The following is a 24,518-nucleotide window of genomic DNA, read 5'->3' on the forward strand; positions in this document are numbered from 1 at the left end:
AAATTGAACTTTAGTTAAGCTGGAAGCACCATAAATTATAAATCTTCTCTTTCAGGTCTAACTTTTCTCAAATGGCTAGGCTGGGGAGAAGCACAAAAGCTCAAAAGTCTTAGGATAACACATAAAAATGAATTCATACACATAGGCTAGAAACTAAGACTCATGAAGGAATGTCTTAGATGTCTTCACATAAATGGTAATAGCAATTAATGAGGCAATTGGCACAAAGGCTAAAAAAAGAATACTATTTCATTAGACTTACTAGCCTTTCTTGTGGTCTTTTAAGCTCTCAGTTACATAAAAAGTCTTGCATTCTCTAGTTTAGAATAAAACTTTGACAGGTGGGTGCCTAAGAAGTGAGTTCCAGAGAAGGGCATTATGCAACTCATTATAATTATTTTATTTAATGTGAATTTTTGTTCTATATGCTGTGACTGATCATGGTCTTGATTGATACTTGAATGAGTTTGGTTAAATTATATATATATTGTGCACCAGTTCCAATCAAATACACCTTTACCAAGCAAGACCTGTATCATCGAATACTACAGCCGACTTAGAAAATGAAAGATTTCAAATTCAAATTAGACCAAAGAGTATAAATGTGATGCCAGATGAAGCTAAGCTACACAATTGAATAGACAATTTGAGTGGCACTGGGGATCCTACAAAGTAAAGGGTACTTAGACTGCTTGTTTGGGAGAAATAGCCCCCAATGTCTCTCCAATTCTGGGGTTTTTCTGTTCTCATCAAACATGGCAAACACATAAGTTTCTATGGCCTTTCCAGGCCTCTTGGGAGTCCCTCCCTTCACATGCTGAATCAAGTTGGTATTGTAAATCCTTGCATTATCCAGAGTCGCTCCTGTGCCACCAGCTGAAGGCCAGCCACTTTCCGATATAACAATTTCCAGCGAACTCCCACCAGCCTCCTCAAGCGCTGAGTAACATGCATCCACCATGGAATCAAAGAGATTTCGGTACCCAAGCTGCCCATCTTGCACCGTAACCTCATTAGGCGCCGTAAAAAGAGCATAGTCTAGGCTGACGTCTTGGGTGTTAGCACTGTAACTGAGGTAAGGGTAGAGGTTAACTAGTAGTGGGGCACGGTTTTCCACTAAGAGACTGATGATGGGATCAAGAAATGTACGGGCTTGAGTCTGGAAGGAGCCTTGTGATGGAGGGTAGGAATTCCCTAAAACTCCAAGCTGAGTGGCAGTGGAAACCTTGATTTGATTGTCTAGGCCAGCTGCGGAGATTGCATTGGTGATAGATTTCATCGCAGGGAGAAGAAACTGGGCAACGTAGTCTGAAAGACTCACTTCATTGCCAACTGCAATGTATCGAAATTTGACCTTAGTATAGTTCGTCACATATTTTTCGACCCATGAATTTGCATTGCCTTGGTCGGCAATATCAGAAAGGGCATTGTTTGGGACGCCCAGCATGAGCTCAATGTTGGAGCCTTCAAGGGCCTGCAGAGCAGCTATGTTTGGTTCGTAAAGTCTCATTCTTTGGAAGTTGTTCTGGGTGTAGAGCTCTACAACCTCTTCCGGTGGTGGCAGGTTGTCGCCAAGCGTTCCATAACACACTCCTATTTGGGCTTCTGCTGAGATTGAACAAAAACCATGGAATTAAAAACCAACCAATCTTGTAGGGAAAAGGGCAAATAATTAGTGAACCACTCGTGTATGGGCCGGGATTAAATATAAAAAAGTAAGCTAGTAGTAAGTTGATAAGGGACGACCCTAATTAATCAAGGCCAGTACAGAGCATATATAGAATCTCACATGGGAGAAAACAGATTTCTCAAAAGTAATGAGATACCAATCTTTATTAGACCAAGGCATATTGGATTGAAGTCTTAAAACCCCACTGGCAAGATGCAAGGGAAGAGAGACAAACCTGTTAGGTGTAGGTTGGTCATCAGCAGCCCAAGGAGTAGCAGAACTATGGTCGTTCTTGGAGAGGTTTTAACATAGGAATTGACAGCCATGGAAAAGAAAGGGAAGAATAAAAGGGTAAGTTATATATGTCTCTAGCACTAAAATTTAGTTCCCTTTTATAGAGTGGATCAAGTCTTGCAGCTGGAATTTAAGTAATGATAGATCCATTCCCACAACCGGCTTGAGCCCTCATCATTGAATGCGATTCTGTCTGTTGCTTGAGATTAATTTCTCCCCCTTTTGAGAAGTCTTGGATCTTTCTACACCTCTTTTGGAGGCAAATTTCTGAAACAATCACTGTTATTGTAGTTGCCTCTCTCAGCTGGTAGTGTCTGAACTTAGTTCAAAACACTCCCATGAAATTCAAAACATCAAAACACTGGCATATAAAAAAAGATAAAGAAAAAAATATAGAGAGAAAAGAAAACAGAGATTTTGCACTTGAAGAACATCCATAGATGTGCGGAAAACTTAAAAAAGAGGGCAGGCGACGAACTTGACCCAAAGTGCCAAACATAGGTCATGGAATATCTTTGTGGAAATTACTATATGTTCTCCAACATCCCATGTGAATTCAGGGATGCATTTTGCTTATCCTTCACGGATCTCTCTTCCTGGACGCCGGATCGTGGCCCATTATCAATGGTACGGGGAAGATCGTTGAATTTTGAAGTCGGTGGTATCATAGATGACAAACATCTCCTGACTCTTTTAGTCAAGTCTTCCAGTAACTGATCTTATCCTGTTAGGCTCCGGTAAGCTCCCGTTAGACCCTCATGACTTTGACTAGGCAACAACCCCAATTCACGGAACGACAAGCACAATTCCTCAAAGGAAAAATAAAAAAGAAAAAAACCACCCAAATTGGTGACTATTTATTTGTTTTAAGTTTGTTTTTCTTCTCTTATTAGTCCATTTTTCTCTAGATTGAGCTGGACCAAACCAACCCCCAAGTTGGACCATCTCAGCTGGCCAGCATAGCTATTGATTCATCCCCCAACTTGGTTCGATGCCAAGGCCCAAAATTTGACCCAAGCAATGGCCTAGCTGGTGGGCCTCCACTTTCCATCATGGGCCATAGGTGTACTTTCTTATCATAATCTTGTCTGATGGGTAAGCGACAACTTGAAATCTATAGACTTTTCAACATTAGCGCCATAGGCCCATAGCCCAGATGCAAATGAGACAATTCAAGGATTAACATAGGTTATGGAATATCTTTGGGGGTTGTTCCGGGACTTTTCTCAATAGTACAGTAATTTAAAAAAGTTATGCTTAAATTATTGTAATAGAAGAAGTTATTACAAATATATGGTAGTTTTTGTCACATAGGAGAGAGGAGAGAGGAGAGAGGGTGAGAGAGAGGAGATAGGAGAGAGGAGAGAGGGTGAACGGATAAATTTTTTTAAAAAAAGGAACTCGTCTCTTCTCTAAGAGACGAGTTCCATGAAAAAAGACAAGGGAAAGACGAGTTCCCAAGGAAAAAAAATATATTTTTTTTAAATATATTTTTTATTTAAAAAAAATCCTAAATTAAATTAAAAAAAAAATTCCTAAAGGGAACTCATCTCTTTGGGAATTTTTTTTTTTAAATATATTTTTTATTTTAAAAAAAATCCCAAATAAAAAAAAAACTCCTAAAGGGAACTCGTCTCTTCAAGAGACGAGTTCCCATGTAAAAAAAAATATTTTTTTTTAAAAATATATATATTTAAAAAAAAAAATTTCCTAAAGGGAATTCGTCTCTTGAAGAGACGAGTTCCATGGAAAAAAAAATATTTTTTTTTAAAATATATTTTTTGTTTAAAAAAAAATCCAAAAAAAAAAAATTTCCTAAAGGGAACTCGTCTCTTGAAGAGACGAGTTCCCATAGGAAATTTTTTTTTTTTAAATATATTTTTTATTTAAAAAAAATCCTAAATTAAATTAAAAAAAAAAAATTCCTAAAGGGAACTCATCTCTTTGGGAATTTTTTTTTTTAAAATATATTTTGAAGAGACGAGTTCCCATGTAAAAAAAAATATTTTTTTTTTAAAAATATATATATTTAAAAAAAAAAATTCCAAAGGGAACTCGTCTCTTGAAGAGACGAGTTCCATGGAAAAAAAATATTTTTTTTTTAAAATATATTTTTTGTTTAAAAAAAAAATCCAAAAAAAAAAAAAAAAATCGAAGAGACAAGTTCCTATGGGAAAAAAAATATATTTTTTTAAAATATATTTTTTATTTAAAAAAATCCCAAATTAAAATTAAAAATATATATATATATATATATATATTTTTTAATATATATATATATATATATTTTTTAATATATATATATTTTTTTTAATATATATTTTTTTTTATAAAAAATATATTTTTTTCATGGGAACTCGTCTCTTCAAGAGACGAGTTCCCTTTGGAATTTTTTTAAATAAAAAATATATTTAAAAAAAATATATATTTTTTCCCAAGGGAACTCATCTCTTCAAGAGACGAGTTCCCTTTAAGAATTTTGAGGAATTGTTTTTTTTTTTAATATATATATTTAATATATATATATATATATATTTTTTTTACATGGGAACTCGTCTCTTCCGTCTCTTGAAGAGACGAGTTCCCTTTGGAATTGTTTTTTTTTTTTTTTTTTTTAATTTGGGATTTTTTTAAAATAAAAAATATATTTAAAAAAAAATATTTTTTTTCCCATGGGAACTCGTCTCTTAAGTTCCCTTTAGTATATGAGAACTCGTATTTTCAAGAGACGAGTTCCCTTTAGGAATTTTGAGGAATTGTTTTTTTTTTTTTTTTTAATATATATATTTAAAACAAAAAAACAAAATTTTACATGGGAACTCGTCTCTTCAAGAGACGAGTTCCCTTTGGAATTGTCTTTTTTTTTTTTTAATTAATTCGGGATTTTTTTTAAATAAAAAAATATATTTAAAAAAAAAAAAATTTCCCATGGGAACTCGTCTCTTGAGTTCCCTTTAGGAATTTTTTATTTATTTTAAATATATATATTTTAAAAAAAAAAAATTTTTACATGGGAACTCGTCTCTTCAAGAGACGAGTTCCCTTTGGAATTGTTTTTTTTTTATTTTTTTTTATTTGGGAATTTTTTAAAAAAAAATATAATTTTTTTTCCCATGGAAACTCGTCTCTTAAGTTCCCTTTAGGAATTTTTTTACATGGGAACTCGTCTCTTCAAGAGACGAGTTCCCTTTGGAATTGTTTTTTATTTTTTATTTTATTTTTTTAATTTTGGATTTTTTTTAAATAAAAAATATATTTTAAATTTTTTTTTTTTCCCATGGGAACTCATCTCTTGAAGAGACGAGTTTCCTTGAAGAATTGTCTTTTTTTTTTTTTAATTTGATAATTTTTTAAAAAATATATATATATTTTTTTTCATGGAACTCGTTTCTTCAAGAGACGAGTTCCCTTTTTTAAAAAAATTTATCCATTCACCCTCTCTCCTCTCTCCTCTCTCTTATCTCCTCTCTCCTCTCTCTCACCCTCTCTCCTCTCTCCTCTCTCCTATGTGGCAAAAACTACCATATATTTGTAATATCTTCTTCTACTACAATAATTTAAGCATAACTTTTTTAAATTACTGTACTATTGAGAAAAGTCCGGTTGTTCTATGTGTTGTGTGTTTGCCCAAGTTCTGCAATTTTCTATCATGTCTCAGGAGTTGTTGAGCTTCAGTTTTTTACTTTGTTAGTGGAGGTACCAAGCATAGAAGACGGCCAACCCATGGGTCTACCTACTTGCTCGAGTCGGATAGCGGATTTCACTACAAAAGCTACCTCCCGGAGGGTGCCGATTTTTTCCGAGAAGGGGTACCCGGATGTTGTATCGACTGAATTTTGTCTCCTGGTTGAGAAGTCCTCCCAGCTCCATTTAAACCTACAATGATTCGAGAACCCACCCGACCAATCCTAGAAGAACTAAAAAATTGATCATCGGGAAGAAGCTGTCATACCGCTAACACAGATCACGTGGCATGGATATCGAGGGCAACGACAAGGCATGTATGAGGAACAAATCTCAAAGGAAAATATTATCTTCACATTAGCAGGAAATGTCAAGGTTGATTGGCCATGGGCCACCTGACACAGATCTGCCAAGCCAACCGTGCACGCCACACAACCTTCAATCTAACTCAAGCCTATAAAAGAGGAAGAAGAATAGGAGAAAAGGGGGATCCTTCTCCTAGAGAGTCGAGATACCCACCAACAGAGTAAGTGACACTGGAAAATTGGCTACAGCCTTGATAGTCGTTGGATCATCATATCTATAAAGGTTATACACCAACAGTTAGGTTATGTAAATCCATAAACCAACAGTCATTGTAGAGAAAAGAACCACCACCGCTGAGAACTCCAAAGATTTGCAATGATACCATTTTGTAGATAGAGTGACAGAGGTATAAAAAGAAATTGATTCATTATCTGTGGCATCTACCCATACTGTGATTCCGAATCAACATACCTAATTTCCGAGATATGGCAACTCTTGAGTAAACTAATAATAAAATAAGAACTGTGCCATGTAACTTCATTCACAAATGAAACTTTCTTTGCGTCACTATGAAACAAAATTAGAAAATCATTTCTATTTTGATTATTTCTTTTTTAATTGTATCCCAAAAAGACATTTTTTATACATGACACAATACATAAATAACTTTGATTTTGTCTAAAAAAAAATTGTTGAATTTCTTACCTATCAACGAAACATTGATTAAGAAAAAAAATATATATATCATAAGTTTCAATACTGGTAGACTAAGAAGACCGCTGAAAGTCCATGCCCCCGACCAACCAACTTAAGTACCACTGAAATTGGGTGAAGTCAAGTGACGGTCCCTAAATACATTAAGATTTTAATCCTAAAATATAAGGTGCTTTTAAATCTAGTACAGATTCCTCACCACGACTTATCTTATTAAACATATAAGGCGCTCTTAAATGAGTGCATGAAGTTCTACATGACACTTTTTCTCAGGGCTCAAGACCCCTTATTTGGGATAAGACATCACTATACCCTTCCTACATTAATTTGGAGAAAACTCAATCTGGTATACAGACTGTCTATTTGGATAAAAGATGCCCCAATGTTTCTCCAATTCTGGGTTTTTGTTGTTCTCATTGAACATGGCGAATATGTAAGTTTGTATAGGTTTTCCAGGCCTCTTGGGAGTTCCTCCCTTCACATGTCGAAGCAAATTTGTGTTATAAGTCCTAGCATTCTCAATTGTTGTAGCCGTCCCACCAGCCGTAGGCCAACCAGTCTCAGTCACAACAATTTCCAAAGAACCACCACCAGCCTTCTCCAGAGCTGAGTAACCAGCATCCAATATCGCATCAAATATGTTTTGGTACCCAAACTGACCATCTCGCACCACTATTCCAGGAGATGTGAAAAGAGTATATTCAAGGCTGATGTATTGGGTGTTGCCAATGTAACTAAAATAAGGATACATGTTCAAGAAAAACGGGGCACCAGTGTCCGCTAGGAAGCTGATGATTGGATTGATAAATGATCCGAAATCGGGTCTGAAAGATCCTTTAGATGGAGGGTAGGATTCTCCAAGCTGCACTGAAGGCGGTTGAGACTTTGATCTGGTTGCCAAGTCCAGACTCTGAAATTGCCTGGTGAATGTTTTTCATGGCCCCCAGGAGATAATTTGCTTCCCAGGCCGGAGGATTTATTTCGTTTCCAACAGCTATGTATCGAAAATTGACAGTGGGATAGTTTCTAATGTTGTTTTGGACCCAGGCATATGCGGTGCCCATGTTAGTAGCAAGGTTGTAAAGGTCTTCATTTGCCACACCCACCATGAGCTCAATATTGGAGCCTCCGAGGGCTTGGAGGACTTCTGGGACGGGAGCGTAAATCCGCATTCTTGGGATGTTGTTGTGTTTATAGAGATCTATAACTTCGTGGGGTGGTGGTAAGTTGTTCCCCAGTAGTCCGTAGCAAACTCCAGTGTTGGCACCTTCATAGTAATTTAAGACAAATGAGACAGCAGCATTATCTTGAGAATGTAGTGATATAAATTCCGGACTTCCAGTAAGTTAATCAAAATTGGTAGTAATAGAAATTAGAAATTGATGAATACCCCATCATTCAAGAAGAAAAACAGAGAGAACCTGTTATTTGGAAGGTGGCAAGCAGAAGGCCAAATAGTAGCATTGCAACAACCATGGAGTCGAAGGAATGTAACAATGCAGTAGCCATTGAGCAAGAAAAAGCAAGAAAATTGAGGTTAAGTGGGGTGCAGATACTCCAATTTCATCTCTCATTTTATAGGCACATAAAGGGGTCTTCAACTGGAGTTGTTTAGCCATTACGTTTACAGATTTGCTAATTGCTTGGCCCTCCTGCCCTTCCTGTCGGGTCAACCACTCCATAGAAATCAACGCATTTATCCACAAATAACCACCCATCATTGCAACCGCTTCCCTCGTCTTATTTTCTCGCCTCCACCATCCTACCCTGGAAGAGTTCTGGGTATTGTCATTCCAAGTGGCTTTCACTTTCACACCCTATAAGGAAAATAGCATGTTGAATCTGTCCTGATCAGAAGTCTAACTTAACAAGGTATGTTTGTGTAGTTCATTTTATTTGATAATTGTGGGTATCTCTAATCTTATCTTCACCGAGGTTTGAACATAGAACAAAATGACATTGGCAATTTGGCATGGTGTAATGGTGTTTATGAAGTCAACAGTTAAAATGACAGCGGCCTCATCTCTTCAGTAGTGGCAACCCAACAGCTTCCAATAATGGAAGTCTCGCATGGAGTAATGGTGTTTATGAAGTCATCAACTAGAATGACAGTGGCCTCAACTCTTCAGTAGCGGGAACCCAACAGCTTCCAATAATGGAGAGATGGAATTACTGCTTTCAGCTACTAATAGGAATACAATATTGTGTATTAGTGTAACTTGGACGGGCAAACTTGATCCAACCCAAACCCACCCTGCTTAGACAATCATTTTTAATACTCAAGTTGGATTAGGGTTAGGTTTTTTTCAACCCAAGTTCAATTTGGATTGGGCTCGGGTTAAGGTTCAAATAACCTAATCCTAATCTGAATTCGATTTAATGTTTTTATAATATTTATAACGCATCTTATTTTATATAATAATATTTATCTTCTTTTTATATATTAAGAAAAAAATATTAAATTATATTATATCATATGTTTTTCATTATTTTTAAAAATTATATGAATTTACGTTTATTCTTTTTGTTATTAAATTGAAATTTTATCCTATTTTGAATTATACAAGAGTCTAATTTTGATCCATATGACTCTAACTTAAACAACTTGAAATTAACCTCAACTTAGAAAAATGAGGTTGAGTTGGACTTGAGTATTTTAAGTTTGAATTCGGGTTAATCATTCCCTAATTTGGATTAGGCTTGGATTAGTCATTAACTCTATACCAATTTCATGTTCACTCCACAACTTTAATTCCTTCTCATCTTTGCTTCTCTAAATGAAAAAACAATGTCACATGTAATAGAATGAGTAACAGACAAAACTTCTCATTTTAGCGATATTTATATTTCTTGTTATTTTTTGGTATGGAAGACATTAAATAGTATTTGCTTAATTACTGAGAAAATTGAGGGGCATAAAGAGAATATATATATATAAGTTTATTTCATAATTTTTAGTATGGAAATGAAAGAGAGAAATTCAAATATATAAAAGATGAATTGAAAAGAAATGAGAATTTTTGGTCCCATTTCCACGAATTTACAGAAAAGAAGCTTAAAAAATTGAAATAATCAACACCAGCTACGGTTTGAAAATGGAAGTTTCTCGGGAAAATGGTCCTAGAAATTTTTTGGACTAAATCTAACATAATGATAAGCTGAAAAAAATGAGATACCAATTCTGATATTATGTTACTCAATTGAATAAATAATTTGATTGGTACTGGGGACCCTACAAACTAATGGCTACTTTGGCTGTTTGTTTGGGAGAAATAGCCCCCAATGTCTCTCCAATTCTGGGGTTTGGCTGTTCTCGTCAAACATGGCAAACACATAAGTTTCTATGGCCTTTCCAGGCCTCTTGGGAGTCCCTCCCTTCACATGCTGAATCAAATTGGTATTATAAATCCTTGCATTATCCAGAGTCGCTCCTGTGCCACCAGCTGAAGGCCAGCCACTTTCCGATATAACAATTTCCAGCGAACTCCCACCAGCCTCCTCAAGCGCTGAGTAAAATGCATCCACCATGGAATCAAAGAGATTTCGGTACCCAAGCTGCCCATCTTGCACCGTAACCTCATTAGCCGTAAAAAGAGCATAGTCTAGGCTGACGTCTTGGGTGTTAGCACTGTAACTGAAGTAAGGGTAGAGGCTAACTAGTAGTGGGGCACGGTTTTCCACTAAGAGACTGATGATGGGATCAAGAAATGTACGGGCTTGAGTCTGGAAGGAGCCTTGTGATGGAGGGTAGGAATTCCCTAAAACTCCAAGCTGAGTGGCAGTGGAAACCTTGATTTGATTGTCTAGGCCAGCTGCGGAGATTGCATTGGTGATAGATTTCATCGCAGGGAGAAGAAACTGGGCAACGTAGTCTGAAAGACTCACTTCATTGCCAACTGCAATGTATCGAAATTTGACCTTAGTATAGTTCGTCACATATTTTTCGACCCATGAATTTGCATTGCCTTGGTTGGCAATATCTTGAAGGGCGTTGTTTGGGACGCCCAGCATGAGCTCAATGTTGGAGCCTTCAAGGGCCTGCAGAGCAGCTATGTTTGGATCGTAAAGTCTCATTCTTTGGAAGTTGTTCTGGGTGTAGAGCTCTACAACCTCTTCCGGTGGTGGCAGGTTGTCGCCAAGCGTTCCATAACACACTCCTATTTGGGCTTCTGCTGAGATTGAACAAAAACCATGGAATTAAAGACCAACCAATCTTGTAGGAAAAAGGGCAAATAGTTAGTGAACCACTCGTGTATGGGCCGGGATTAAATATAAAAAAGTAAGCTAGTAGTAAGTTGATAAGGGACGACCCTAATTAATCAAGGCCAGTACAGAGCATATATAGAATCTCACATGGGAGAAAACAGATTTCTCAAAAGTAATGAGATACCAATCTTTATTAGACCAAGGCATATTGGATTGAAGTCTTAAAACCCCACTGGCAAGATGCAAGGGAAGAGAGACAAACCTGTTAGGTGTAGGTTGGTCATCAGCAGCCCAAGGAGTAGCAGAACTATGGTCGTTCTTGGAGAGGTTTTAACATAGGAATTGACAGCCATGGAAAAGAAAGGGAAGAATAAAAGGGTAAGTTATATATGTCTCTAGCACTAAAATTTAGTTCCCTTTTATAGAGTGGATCAAGTCTTGCAGCTGGAATTTAAGTAATGATAGATCCATCCCCACAACCGGCTTGAGCCCTCATCATTGAATGCGATTCTGTCTGTTGCTTGAGATTAATTTCTCCCCCTTTTGAGAAGTCTTGGATCTTTCTACACCTCTTTTGGAGGCAAGTTTCTGAAACAATCACTGTTCTTATAGTTGCCTCTCTCAGCTGGTAGTGTCTGAACTTAGTTCAAAACACTCCCATGAAATTCAAAACATCAAAACACTGGCATATAAAAAAAGATAAAGAAAAAAATATAGAGAAAAAAGAAAACAGAGATTTTGCACTTGAAGAACATCCATAGATGTGCGGAAAACTTAAAAAAGAGGGCAGGCGACGAACTTGACCCAAAGTGCCAAACCATGTCATGTTCCAAAGTGGTAAGGTTGGTGTTGACTATTCAGCCTGAAACACTATAGACTTTTGACTTGGTAGCGTACAAGTGACCATCTGTATGGAAATTCCAATCCCACCTTTCTAAACAGCCCATGTGAATTCATGGAAAGCCCTACCCTGCTGGGATCATTTTCCCGGTCACTGGAACGTGTCAAGACGTTTGGATGATATGTATCTTTGATAAATATATATGGAAAATTGAAATTTCATAAGTCAGTTAAAATGGATATGTGAGAATAAAAAATGATGAGTTTGTGTCTTCCTGGAATGGTAAGATACCAAGATAGAATATGCTGCAAAGGAACCATCACCAACGAAGGAAAACAGAGGGAACCTGTCATGTCCAAGGTGGGCAGGCCTAGTAGCAGGCTTGTGACAATCATGAAGTGGGAAGAATAGAGACATGAACAAAGAACAATCAAGAATTTTGTTAAAATATGGATTAATGTAGATACCGCAATCTTAGCTTCTCTTTTATGCACCGAGAAGGGGACTTCCAGACACTCATATTTTTTTCATTGCAGTAAATTACTCACAAATTACTTGTTCACGCTGTCAAGTCGAGCACCCCCTATTTTAAACCGAGAACTGAGACCTTCCTTGAGATTTTAGTAATTTCCAAGTCTTTCCACTACCCTGAGGTCAAACACTCCATGGAAATTAATAAACACAACTAATTCAAGTAGAGGTTTCCTCCATTTATATTATTGGTCATGGCTGGCCGCCATGTTTATTAATGGGACAGGTTTCAGTATTCAATTTTCGTGAGACATGGAGGGCCCTAATACATGCTTGGATATTCTACATTTGTTTGGATGTTTCCTGGAAATCAAATTCTTCAATACTTCTAGGCTATGTTCGAGATTTTAGTAATTTTCAAGTCTTTCCACTACCCTGAGGTCAAACACTCTATGGAAATTAATAAACACAACCAATTCAAGTAGAGGTTTCCTCCATTTATATTATTGGTCATGGTTGGCCGCCATGTTTATTAATGGGATAGGTTTCAGTATTCAATTTTCGTGAGACATGGAGGGCCCTAGTACATGCTTGGATATTCTACATTTGTTTGGATGTTTCGTGAAAATCAAATTCTTCAATACTTTTAGGCTATGTTTGAGATTTTAGTAATTTCCAAGTCTTTCCACTACCCTGAGGTCAAGCACCCCATGGAAATTAATAAACAACCAATTCAAGTAGAGGTTTCCTCCATTTACATTATTGGCCATGGCTGGCCTCCATGTTTATTAATGGGATAGCTTCAGTATTCAATTTTCGTGAGACATGGAGGGCCCTATTACATGCTTGGATATCTACATTTGTTTGGATGTTTCCTGGAAATCAAATTCTTCAATACTTGTAGGCTATGTTTGATTTTCATAAAAAAATTAAAAGAAAATACGACAAAAAGAAAATCAACACAAAGATTATTAAGATAATGTATTCTCCTTTATTAAGATTATTTAAAGACATGGAGGGTCCTAATACATGCTTGGATATTCTACATTTGTTTGGATGTTTCCTGGAAATCAAATTCTTCAATACTTCTAGGCTATGTTCGAGATTTTAGTAATTTCAAGTCTTTCCACTACCCTGAGGTCAAGCACTCCATGGAAATTAATAAACACAACCAATTCAAGTAGAGGTTTCCTCTATTTATATTATTAGTCATGGTCGGTCGCCATGTTTATTAATGGGTCAGCTTTCAGTATTCAATTTTCGTGAGACATGGAGTGCCCTAGTACATGCTTGGATATTCTACATTTGTTTGGATGTTTCGTCTTCAATACTTTTAGGCTATGTTCAAGATTTTAGTAATTTCCAAGTCTTTCCGCTACCCTGAGGTCAAGCACTCCATGGAAATTAATAAACACAACCAATTCAAGTAGGGGTTTCCTCCATTTGTATTATTGGCCATGGCTAGCCTCCATGTTTATTAATGGGACAGCTTTCAGTATTCAATTTTCGTGAGACATGGAGGGCCCTAGTACATGCTTGGATATTCTACATTTGTTTGGATGTTTCCTAGAAATCAAATTCTTCAATACTTGTTGGCTATGTTTGATTTTCATAAAAAAATTAAAAGAAAATACGAAAAAAAGAAAATCAACACAAAGATTATTAAGATAATGTATTCTCCTTTATTAAGATTATTTACCTTTTATTATGGCATATATGAAGACAAAAATGTGGTAGCATTTTGCCTCTATAGGATCATTTTTTGAAGAAGTGGGGGGAGACCCTTATTCAAGATAGTAATACATGAAAGAAAGCCTCGCCCTTAGTCTTCTACTGCACTTAATTTTGCTTCTTCTAGTTGAAATTGATTGTGTATTTAGGTTGTTTGTTAGGGAGGAAGAGCCCCCAATGCTTCTCCAATTCTGGGGTTTTGTTGTCCTCGTCAAACATGGCAAACACATAAGTCTCAATAGGTCCTGTAGGCCTCTTTGGAGTCCCACCTTTGACATGCTGAATCAAATTGGAGTTGTAAGTCCTTGCATTATCAACTGTGGTTTGTGTCCCGCCGGCTGAAGGCCAACCACTCTCTGAAACAACAATCTTCAAAGAACTCCCACCAGCCCTCTCCAGCGCTGAGTAAACAGCATCCAATATGGCATCAAAAAGATTCTTGTAACCAAGCTGCCCATCTTGCACCACAACTCCAGGAGCTGTGAAAAGAGCATAATTCAGATTGCTAAGGTCACTGAAATAAGGGTACAAGTTGACAAGTAATGGGGCATTGTTCTTGACTAAGAAGCTGATGATGGAAGTGAGAAATGACAGGACGCCACTCTTGAAGGAGCCACTTGATGGTGGGTAGGACACTCCTAGAACTCCAGTGTCAATGGCGGTGGAGACCTTGATTTGGTTCCCTAGGCCGGCGGACGAAATTGCATTGTTAATGTTTTGCATGGCAGGGAGAACAAATTGGGCCTGGGCGCCTGAAGGACTCACTTCGTTTCCAACTGCGATGTACCGGAACTTTACATTAAGATGGTTTTTTATGTTGTCTTGGACCCATGAATCGGCATTGGCCTGGCTGGAAGCAATATTTTGGAGGTTATCGTTGGGGACGCCTAGGATGAGCTCAATATTAGAGCCTCCAAGGGCTTGGAGAGCATCTTGTCTAGTGTCATATAGTCGCATTCTTCGGATGTTGTACTGGTTGTAGAGAGCTACAACTTCTCCTGGTGCTGGCAAGTTGTTGCCATTCCTGCCATAACAAACTCCTATTTGGGCACCTGCAATATTAGATTTAACAAATTACGAAGGCTGTGATTTTGATGTTCCTCTATGGGAAATACGTACTATAAAGCAAAGGCGATCAGTCCAGGGTATGCAAAGAGAGGAAACCATTTGAAGATTTAAAATAAATAATAAATACTATAAATGAAGTATAAGTTTTAGTAACATGAGTGGGAATGGGTTGAACCAAGATGAGTCCAAAAAAGTATGAAGACAGTGGTACAGAAAGGGACTAAGGAAGAGACCTGTTATCTCTAGACTAGCCATTAGCAGCCCAAAAAGAAGCAGCATTGCAGCCATCCTTGGGGGGCTTTTTCCTGCTGAATAGAGCTTAGCCATGGAGTTGAAGAAAGAGAAGAATGAGAAGGTAAGATATATGTTTAAGGCTAGGATTTAGCTCCCCTTTTATAGAGGCTTTGCGCTTGGGAATTTAAGTGATTAGAGCCCCGAGTTTCCACGGCTCCGCTTGCAGGTCAATCACTCCGTGGAAAAATCAGCATTCATCATTCAATTCGATTGTACCTGTTTTCTGGGATTTTTTTTTCTGCCTTTGAAAAGTCATCCATCTTCTCGATGCCTATTTTGAGGGTTGCTTGTTGCTAGCTAACGTTTATTAAGAACTTTAACATGCATATTGTGTCATAAATTTTTAGCTTTATATGCAATTCTTATAGTTGAGTGTTCAGGAAGCAGAGTTTTGAGAAAGGCTCTAAAGCACCTTCAAATGGACTTAAGAGATTCATGGGTATTGGTATTGAATTCATAATATATAATCGATCTGGATTTTATTTGACGCGAACTTTCCTTTATATGGAATAAATAATGTTGCCCATGGGCTGCAATTTTGTTTCATGACCCAGAAGTTTTTGATCCTCCATCTTAACTTGGCTGGTTTGGATCCGTTCGATATGCCACCGACATAAAAAAAAAGAACCACACAAGTTACAGAAAAATAAAAAAGGCAATGTCCGTGGTGCTTGAAGAAACGTTCATAAATGTCTGGTATAGTAGTAGGGCCAGGTTAATTTCAAACAAATGGATAATGTTATACACAATTTCTATGAAGATGTGTGGAAATTACTATATGTTCTCCAACATCCCATGTGAATTCAGGGATGCATTTTGCTTATCCTTCACGGATCTCTCTTCCTGGACGCCGGATCGTGGCCCATTATCAATGGTACTGGGAAGATCGTTGAATTTTGAAGTTGGTGGTATCATAGATGATGACAAACATCTCCTAAGCCATCCTCTTTTAGTCAAGTCTTCCGGTAACTGATCTTATCCTGTTAGGCTCCGGTGAGCTCACGTTAGACCCTCATGACTTTGACTTGGCAACAACCCCAATTCACGGAACGACAAGCACAATTCCTCAAAGGAAAAATAAAAAATAAAAAACCACCCAAATTGGTGACTATTTATTTGTTTTAGGTTTGTTTTTCTCTCTTATTAGTCCATTTTTCTCTAGAGTGAGCTGGTATAGAAGTGCTGGACGAAACCAACCCCCAAGTTGGACCATCTCAGCTGGCCAGCATAGCTATTGATTTATCCCCCAACTTGGTTCGATACCAAGCCCCAAAATTTCACCCAAGCAATGGCCTAGCTGGTGGGCCTCCACTTTCCATCATGGGCCATAGGTGTACTATCTTATCATAATCTTGTCTGATGGGTAAGCGACAACTTGAAATCTATAGACTTTTCAACATTAGCGCCATAGGCCCATAGCCCACATGCAAATGAGACAATTTAAGGATTAACATAGGTCATGGAATATATTTGGGGGTTGTACAGTGAGATGGACGTATACATACCATCAAATGTACAAGTCATTATCTTTCATTTAAGATAATTATGGGATTTTATTTTATTTTCTTCCACAATGCAGCTTTCTTTGTGCTGCGAAGACTCGGGACTTCTACTGGATTTTCTAGTGTTACACAAAGATTTTACTCAAGTAGAAGTAGATAATAACTTCTTTTATTAGATATGTCCGCCTCCAAATGGGATTTTTGTCTTAGAGAAAGTAAATAACATTTTTGCCTCCCATTTTGCCACGAGGCTACAAACCCTTATTTATTGTAGAACTAGTACACAAGAAAAAAAAAAAAGAGCCTTTATTCCTTAGTAATTTTGTAGGCTCTTAGTTGAAATTGATTGGGTATTTAGCCTGTTTGTTTGGTAAAAAGAGCCCCCAGTGTTTCTCATATTCTGGGGATTTCCTGTTCTCATTAAACATGGCAAACACGTAAGTCTCGATAGGCCCTCCAGGCTTCTTTGGAGTCCCACCCTTGACATGCTGAATCAAATTGGAGTTGTAAGTCTTTGCATTATCAACTGTGGTTGCCGTCCCACCGGCTGATGGCCAACCACTCTCTGAAATAACAACCTGCAAAGAACCGCCACCAGCCCTCTCAAGTGCCGAGTAAACAGCATCCAATATGGCATCAAAAAGATTTCTGTAACCAAGCTGTCCATCTTGCACCACAACTCCAGGAGCCTTGAAAAGAGCATAATCTAGGCGAATGTCCCGGGTGTTACCAATGTAACTGAAGTAAGGGTACAGGTTAACAAGCAGTGGGGCACGGTTTTTGACCAGGAAGCTGATGATGGGGTTGAGAAAGGACGTGACTTCAGGCTTGAAGGCGCCTTTTGATGGAGGGTAGGATGTTCCCAGAACCCCAGTGTCAATGGCAGTGGAAACTTTAATTTGGTTCCCCAGGCCAGCTGCGGAAATTGCATTGAAAATGTTTCTCATGGCAGGGAGAACAAATTGGGCAGTGGGGCCCGTAGGGCTTACTTCATTTCCAACCGCAACGTATCGGAATCTGACATTACCGTAGTTTTTAATATTGTTTTGAACCCATGAATTGGCATTGCCTTGGATGGAAGCAATGTTTTGAAGAGCATCATTTGGGACACCTATCATGAGCTCAATGTTGGAGCCTCTAAGGGCTTGGAGAGCAGCTTGGTTAGGGTCGTAGAGTCTCATTCTTCGGATGCTGTACTGGTTATAGAGACCTACAACTTGCCCTGGCGGTGGCAAGTTGTCACCCTCCATTCCATAACACACTCCCGTTTGGGCAACTGCAATATTTGATAAAATTGTACAAAGTCATGAATCAGTAATAAAGCATATATACAAAACTTAATCAAAGTTCTCCCAACTTTTGGGAAAATGATTAATCGTACAAGACGAAAGGGACGAGAGAAAGACCTGTTAAGTGTAGGCTAGCCATTAGCAGCCCAAAAACAAGCAGCAGTGTGGCCATTCTTGAAGAACTTTTAACAGTGGAATCAAACATAGCCATGATGGAGAAGAAAGAGAAAAATAAGAAGCTAGGTTGTATGCATTAACACCGAGATTTAGCTCCCTTTTATAGACAGTGGATGGACGCATGCACCCAGAATTTTAAGTGATGATAATGCTAGTCTCCACCTCGCAAGTCAAGCACTCCATGGAAATTTGAGAGAAGATTACATAAATAAATAAATCCACCTCCCCAACCAGCTTGTACGTGCACTACTAAGTGCCATTCTGTCTGTTTTCTGAGACTTTTCTCCCCTTTGAAAAGTCCTACATTACATCCTCATATTGAAGTTAATAATTCTCTATCCTCTGGATTTCACTTCTTTTAGGAAGGGGAAATGCAATTTTTAGCTAGGTTCATTGAATCCCAATTACTTTAGAGCTTCCACTATGAACTTTAAGAATATGTTTTATATAATGATTTTAAAAAGTGTTTTTAATTTTTTTAATATTTAAAATTTTTTATTTTTTAAGTGTTAAAAATAATAAAAAATACTTTTTAAAATTACTATTAAATACACTCTTAAAATATGTTTCACAATAATTTTAAAAAATAATTTTAATTTTTTTTTAAAAATTATTAAAAATATTAAAAACATTTTTTAAAATCACGATAACTTAAAAGATTGCAACTTTCAGGTCACATTAAATTCACCATCAAATGCACTGTGCTCAAATGTACAGCAACTTAAGATACTTAAATGCAACTTCCAGGTCACATTAAATTGGGATTAATCTGAGTTTCTGACCCACTTCAAATAAAGGTAAATATAAAACACTAGGCTCCTTTTGGGCCGCACGAAAATATCAGACCCTTACATCTTGTTTCGTACGCGGATGTGAGGTAATGGGATGAATAGTCAAATAACTTAATCCGAGATCTTTCTGGTTCTAATGTAAACACCTCCCTTTTGATGATTTTTCCCCATCCGAGTCCCACTCTCCGTCTACTCCAACTTAGACTAAACGGCACGCACGGCATGAAAAATAAAGGAATTAAAAAATTTACTCCTATTAATATTTTTAATGTCACAATTGTATATTCAATTTTTAAATTTTGAATATAAAATAATATATAATATATTATTTTTTAAAGCATTATAAATATAAAATTACCTAATAATAATAATACATAGAAATAATTTATTAAAATGATGAAATACTTCTCATGTTTATAAATTTATTTTTTTTTTCATATTTTTATTTGAAGATTAACTCATTTTTAATATAAATATCATTGACTATTTCAAGTATTTATATTATATTTAAAAAAAATATTTTTAGAAGAAAATATAAGAAGATTTTTATCAATATGAAACCAAAAAAAATAAAGGATTAAATTTTAAAATTTGAGTTTTTAATAATCATTTTAATTAAATAATCCTAATATATAATCATGGTATGAATTAGGGTAGCGAAGGGATTTTTTTTTCATTTTTATTTTTGTCTAATTATATATATAAATAATGAGTCCCACTTCCCTTCCGTTTTCTTATCCCTTTTCAAAAAGAAAAGAAAAAAAAAAGGAGTAATATAAAAATAATACTTATTTAGTAAATCTTCAATATTATTAATCAAGAAAAGTAAGGCAGCAAAGACTTGAGCAACGAGGTTCCTAAATGCAAGTGTGGAGAGGGTGATGACCAAGACCAAAACATTAGCCACATAAAATGCCAATTGCCAAACCATATCATTGCCCCTATTTCAAACAAGATTAGCCACATAATTTGCACATGGGCAGCAGAAGAAGTCACTATCCATGTGGAAATTCCCCTTGTCCACTCTTAGCAAACAATGTGCGTTGATGGAAAACATTTTCCAGGCCGTTGGATTTGAGTGATGGTATGTGGAAATTTGAAGCTTTAAGAAGTGGGTATCATAAATTTATCAAATTACAATTGGTTCAATGACTTAGTCTATCTTGATAGGCTTGGAGTGGGACTTGACCCAACTGGCTGCACTTGGTGACGAGCGCAAATCATGGTGTGACAACTGACAAATAAAACTCCAAAATCCAATTTGATTTCCGGATAAGGATGATTTTATTAGAAAGTTCTTAAATATTGATATTGAGATGAGTAATAATAAAATTGGTTCTTTTCGATTATGGAGTGGAATAATTTAAATTAGAATGAAACATAAAAAAGATTTAGAAATGCGCCAAAGTTTTGTTTTTTAAGTTTATGTTTCACAACTTTTTTTAAGAATATTTTTTATTTCTTTATAAAAAAAAACAATAAAAACATGTTTTACAACTAGAAATTTATTATTTATTTTTTATTCTTAAAAATATAAAATATAATATTTTGAAGTGTATTTTTTAGTTATTTTTAATTGTTTTTACTTATTTTTTAAAAATAATTATATAATTACGTAAAATGATTAAAAAAATATTAATTAAATATAAAAATATTTCCAAATTATATTTAAAAATATTAATAATAGGTTAAAAATATTCTATGATTGTAAATGAATTTTTGTTTTATAAAATATTAAATAATAATTTTTAAAACTTATTTTTAAAAATAATTATCAATGGTCTAAATCATTTAAGTTGTTGTCGTCTGTACGACCTACCTACCACCACAAAAAACTTGATATTAAAAATCAAAATAGCACTTAAGCGTAACTCTTAAAGCTACGTAGTAGACAAGTTAAAAAATTCATGTAGGTTCATATCTTAGTTATCATGTTAAATCTTGGGATAATCAATAATGAAATCATTCTCACTTTGTAAAATTAATATTTCACCATTTTTTAACCTAAAAATTACCTATTTTGGACAAAAATGTCCTTATCTTTTCTCATAAAAATAACTTTAGGGTATTTATGTTAAAATTAGATTACACTTCAAGTTCAAAAATTAAAAAGATTAGTTTTACAAATTTAAGATTCTTTCATCCTTTTTAACCTATTAATCCTTAAATATTTCAAATAATTGGTATATATATAGAGTAGACTTGGGCTCAAAAAAGTAAAAATAAAAATGGGAAGGTGTTAATGTCTCCATATAAGTCAGATATATGCAAAAACTGAATTAAGGAAATTTCTAAAACAACTTCACATCAATATGGATAGGAATCAGCCAATCAGGGAAGAGATTGGCATATAAGGATATATGATAAAAGCACTATACTATTTTATTAAACATGCTAGCCTTTCTAAGGCGCTTTTACAGTAAGCATATAAAGCTCTGCATGACACTTTTTGATGCGGCATGCTGCATGCGGCACGCGGCAGCTCAGCACTCATGAGCCCTTATTTAGGATAATATATAGTTAACCATGCCCTTTGCTGCACTCAATTTCGAGTATGGTATACAGGCTGTTTATTTGGATAAAAGAGGCCCCAATGTTTCTCAAACGCCGGTTCTTTCTTATTCTCATTAAACATGGAAAATAGGTAAGTTTGTATAGGTTTTCCAGGCCTCTTGGGAGTTCCTCCCTTCACGTGCCGAAGCAAATTTGTGTTGTAAGTCCTAGCATTCTCGACTGTCGAAGCCAACCCACCAGCCGATGGCCAACCAGTCTCAGCCACAACAATCTCCAAAGAACCCCCACCAGCCTTCTCCAGAGCTGAGTAAGCAGCATCCAGTACTGCATCGAACATGTTTTGGTACCCAAACTGCCCATCATGCACCACTACTCCGGGAGATGTGAAGAGAGCATATTCCAGACTCATGAGATGAGGGCTGCCAATGTAACTGAAATAGGTATACATGTTCAGGAAAAATGGGGCATGGGTGTCCACTAGGAATCGGATGATTGGATTAATGAATGATTCCATATGGGGTTTGAAGGAACCTTTGGATGGAGGGTAGGATTCTCCAAGGATCTCGGTGCTGAAGGGGGTTGAGACCTTGATTTGGTTGCCAAGTCCAGCCTCTGAAATTGCCCGATGAATGTTTTTCATGGCCCCCAGGAGATGATTTGCTTCCCATGCGGGAGGATGTATTTCATTGCCAACAGCTATGTATCGAAAATTGACATTGGCATAGTTTCTAATGTTGTTGTGGACCCAAGAATATGCGTTGGCCATGTTGGTAGCAATGTGGCAAAGATCTTCGTTTGCTACACCAACCATGACCTCGATATTAGAGCCTCTGAGGGCTTGGAGGACATGTGGGAGGGGAGAGTAAATCCGCATTCTTGGGATGTTGTTGTGTTTGTAGAGATGTATAACTTCGTGGGGTGGTGGTAAGTTGTCCCCCAGTAATCCGTAGCAAACTCCAACGTGGGCACCTGCTTTGAAAATGATCAGTCTCTGCTAAAAAGATTGATACAGTTTTAAATGAAGATTGCGACAATTTTAATGTCCAATTAACTAACTAAAAAATATGCTGCCCACGTTAAATAATAGAAGCAAAGCGCATACGACATACAATGGGTCCCGGCAAAGTGAATATTTCAAATAAAAGTCAAACTTTTCGGATAAAGCAGTCCGCCACAAATGGTAAGTAAGACACAGAAGCAGTTGCAGCAGAAAATTAAAAGATGGAATGATCAGGTTGTACCAAAATTTCTCATTTCCACGGCAGTGACTTCTTTTAGTTTTCCCCTTGAGCCTTCAGAAGCCAAAAGCTTCTCTGTTCTCCCACAATACACCCTCCCAGCTGCCGAACCACTCCTCTTACCTATTTCTTTTCGTCCCTTCTCTCCTTTTATAGCTTCCCATTCCAGGACCCAGCTTAATTCCGACGCAGGAACCCTCATTGCAATCGACATGTATCATGTGTGTAGAATTCCCAAACAGCAGCCGCCGCATAATCCCCAGATTTAACCCATGCTGCTCGTGATCAGAATGATATTTGTGAGTCCTGGAATCCCATGCCTGAGCAGAAGCATTGGATTTTGAAGCAAATTAAAGCTTCAAGAACAAGCAATCAAGATATTCAGAGCAACCTCCATTACAGAAGTGGCTTCTTTTGTCAAGAGTTATGCATGTTACCTCATAGGCATTAGGTACGACGCATGTCTCCCAAACAGTTGGTATGATCATAAGACACAAGTCACACTTTCCATTGGTCAAAATTCTATTATATCCACCCAAGAATCAATTGCAAAATGCGATGTTCAATAGTTTAATTATGCCATGTTTGGTTGCAGCGATATATATGTGAAAACAGTTTTTTTTTTCTATTTTTTCTTTCTACGTTTTTTTAGAAAATTCTTATTAAAAATAAATTTAAAACTTCAAGAATAGGATGCTTCTTTTTTATAAAAAAAACTATTTTCAAAAGTCAAAACTAAATGAAATCATAAAAAATACGTAAAAACATCAAATTACTCTTTGGTAACTATTTTTTTAAAACAACTCTAAAAAATAGTTTAATTTGAGAATAATTTTTTTAAATTGATATTTGATTTTTGTAGAATAAAATTCTATTTGAAAACTTAAAATATTTTTAATTTGTTTTTAATATTTTTAAATATATTTTAAAAATAAAATTTATATATAATGTTTTATTTTTAATTATTCTACATGATCGTATAATTATTTCTTAAAACAACACAACAAATGAAAACAACTAAAAGATGTTTATTAAAAATACTATATTTTTTTATTCTTAAGAATAGAAAATAGAAAACATAAAACAATTTTTAGTTATCAAACTGTTTTTTACGTTTTTTGTTCTAGAGAATATAAAAATATTCTAAAAAATAGTTTTCAAACAAGTTCTAAAAACCTCATTTAAAAGACGAGGCTGATTTTATGACAATAATTTATTTTAATATCATCCTAAGTGTTTTTCAAAGTCAAATAGAAAGATTAATTAATTATAAAAGACAATGTTGCAACAAATTTAAAAAAAAAATTACTTTTTTTTTGCTTTTATAAATAAAAATATATTCACTTGTATATTTACTTTAATTAATTTATATACTTATTTATAGGAAAATACAAAATAAGAAACTAAAATGATAAATAATCCTATTGATAGGAAAACAAAGAACAATGTAACATGGACAGATCTTTAAACTTAAGTTTGGTCTATATTAAATAATCGAAAATAATTTTGATAATTAATTAATTGATTAATAAATACAATGTCAAATAAATAACAAAATTAATTTTTTTAGATTATCACATTTTGACTTGATGGGAAATCAATGCAAAAATAAATGGCTTGGATAACAACAAATGAGTTAACACAAGATGGCTAGCAAAGGAGTGAATCGATCGAGATGACTACTAGGGTTAGTGGTTGTGGTAGATCTACTCTTATATTTTTATATACA

General features: G+C 35.9%; 5 protein-coding genes and 1 pseudogene across 5 annotated transcripts; all 6 read right to left on the reverse strand.

The window, feature by feature from the left end:
- Positions 1-556: 556 nt before the first annotated feature.
- On the reverse strand, positions 557-2,817 carry LOC100255644 (glucan endo-1,3-beta-glucosidase, basic isoform). Its single transcript, XM_002277137.5, has 2 exons — positions 1,905-2,817; positions 557-1,605 (listed from the first exon to the last, which is right to left on the reverse strand). The coding sequence occupies exons 1-2, from the start codon at positions 1,993-1,995 to the stop codon at positions 626-628; spliced, it is 1,071 nt and encodes a 356-aa protein (XP_002277173.1). The 5' UTR covers positions 1,996-2,817; the 3' UTR covers positions 557-625.
- Positions 2,818-6,849: 4,032 nt separating this feature from the next.
- On the reverse strand, positions 6,850-8,329 carry LOC100265779 (glucan endo-1,3-beta-glucosidase, basic isoform-like; annotated as a pseudogene).
- Positions 8,330-9,823: 1,494 nt separating this feature from the next.
- Positions 9,824-11,812, reverse strand: LOC100260564 (glucan endo-1,3-beta-glucosidase, basic isoform). The gene is made up of 2 exons (XM_010655612.3): positions 11,136-11,812; positions 9,824-10,836 (listed from the first exon to the last, which is right to left on the reverse strand). The coding sequence occupies exons 1-2, from the start codon at positions 11,224-11,226 to the stop codon at positions 9,914-9,916; spliced, it is 1,014 nt and encodes a 337-aa protein (XP_010653914.1). The 5' UTR covers positions 11,227-11,812; the 3' UTR covers positions 9,824-9,913.
- A 2,035-nt stretch (positions 11,813-13,847) lies between these two features.
- LOC100233076 (glucan endo-1,3-beta-glucosidase) lies at positions 13,848-15,717 on the reverse strand. The gene is made up of 2 exons (XM_002277410.4): positions 15,218-15,717; positions 13,848-14,968 (listed from the first exon to the last, which is right to left on the reverse strand). The coding sequence occupies exons 1-2, from the start codon at positions 15,309-15,311 to the stop codon at positions 14,040-14,042; spliced, it is 1,023 nt and encodes a 340-aa protein (XP_002277446.1). The 5' UTR covers positions 15,312-15,717; the 3' UTR covers positions 13,848-14,039.
- Positions 15,718-17,112: 1,395 nt separating this feature from the next.
- On the reverse strand, positions 17,113-18,280 carry G1 (beta 1-3 glucanase). Its single transcript, NM_001281224.1, is given in 2 exon segments — positions 17,113-18,056; positions 18,187-18,280. Coding segments are annotated over 2 exon segments (1,038 nt in total).
- Positions 18,281-21,350: 3,070 nt separating this feature from the next.
- On the reverse strand, positions 21,351-23,699 carry LOC132254190 (glucan endo-1,3-beta-glucosidase, basic isoform-like). Its single transcript, XM_059739261.1, has 2 exons — positions 22,793-23,699; positions 21,351-22,520 (listed from the first exon to the last, which is right to left on the reverse strand). The coding sequence occupies exons 1-2, from the start codon at positions 23,001-23,003 to the stop codon at positions 21,580-21,582; spliced, it is 1,152 nt and encodes a 383-aa protein (XP_059595244.1). The 5' UTR covers positions 23,004-23,699; the 3' UTR covers positions 21,351-21,579.
- Between the last annotated feature and the right edge of the window lie 819 nt (positions 23,700-24,518).

This window comes from Vitis vinifera, chromosome 8 (assembly GCF_030704535.1).
Source record: "Vitis vinifera cultivar Pinot Noir 40024 chromosome 8, ASM3070453v1".
Classification (NCBI taxonomy): Eukaryota; Viridiplantae; Streptophyta; class Magnoliopsida; order Vitales; family Vitaceae; genus Vitis; species Vitis vinifera.

What these genes read in the sequence shown, in the direction of transcription:
- LOC100255644 (XM_002277137.5), bottom strand. Translation starts at nt 1,995, where the DNA reads ATGGCTGTCAATTCCTATGTTAAAACCTCTCCAAGAACGACCATAGTT. An exon ending in GACCAACCTACACCTAACAG is followed by an intron (nt 1,606 to 1,904) that starts GTTTGTCTCTCT and finishes CAATCTCAGCAG; the next exon opens with AAGCCCAAATAGGAGTGTGT.
- LOC100260564 (XM_010655612.3), bottom strand. Translation starts at nt 11,226, where the DNA reads ATGGCTGTCAATTCCTATGTTAAAACCTCTCCAAGAACGACCATAGTT. An exon ending in GACCAACCTACACCTAACAG is followed by an intron (nt 10,837 to 11,135) that starts GTTTGTCTCTCT and finishes CAATCTCAGCAG; the next exon opens with AAGCCCAAATAGGAGTGTGT.
- LOC100233076 (XM_002277410.4), bottom strand. Translation starts at nt 15,311, where the DNA reads ATGGCTAAGCTCTATTCAGCAGGAAAAAGCCCCCCAAGGATGGCTGCA. An exon ending in GGCTAGTCTAGAGATAACAG is followed by an intron (nt 14,969 to 15,217) that starts GTCTCTTCCTTA and finishes CTAATATTGCAG; the next exon opens with GTGCCCAAATAGGAGTTTGT.
- LOC132254190 (XM_059739261.1), bottom strand. Translation starts at nt 23,003, where the DNA reads ATGTCGATTGCAATGAGGGTTCCTGCGTCGGAATTAAGCTGGGTCCTG. An exon ending in CGTGGAAATGAGAAATTTTG is followed by an intron (nt 22,521 to 22,792) that starts GTACAACCTGAT and finishes TTTTCAAAGCAG; the next exon opens with GTGCCCACGTTGGAGTTTGC.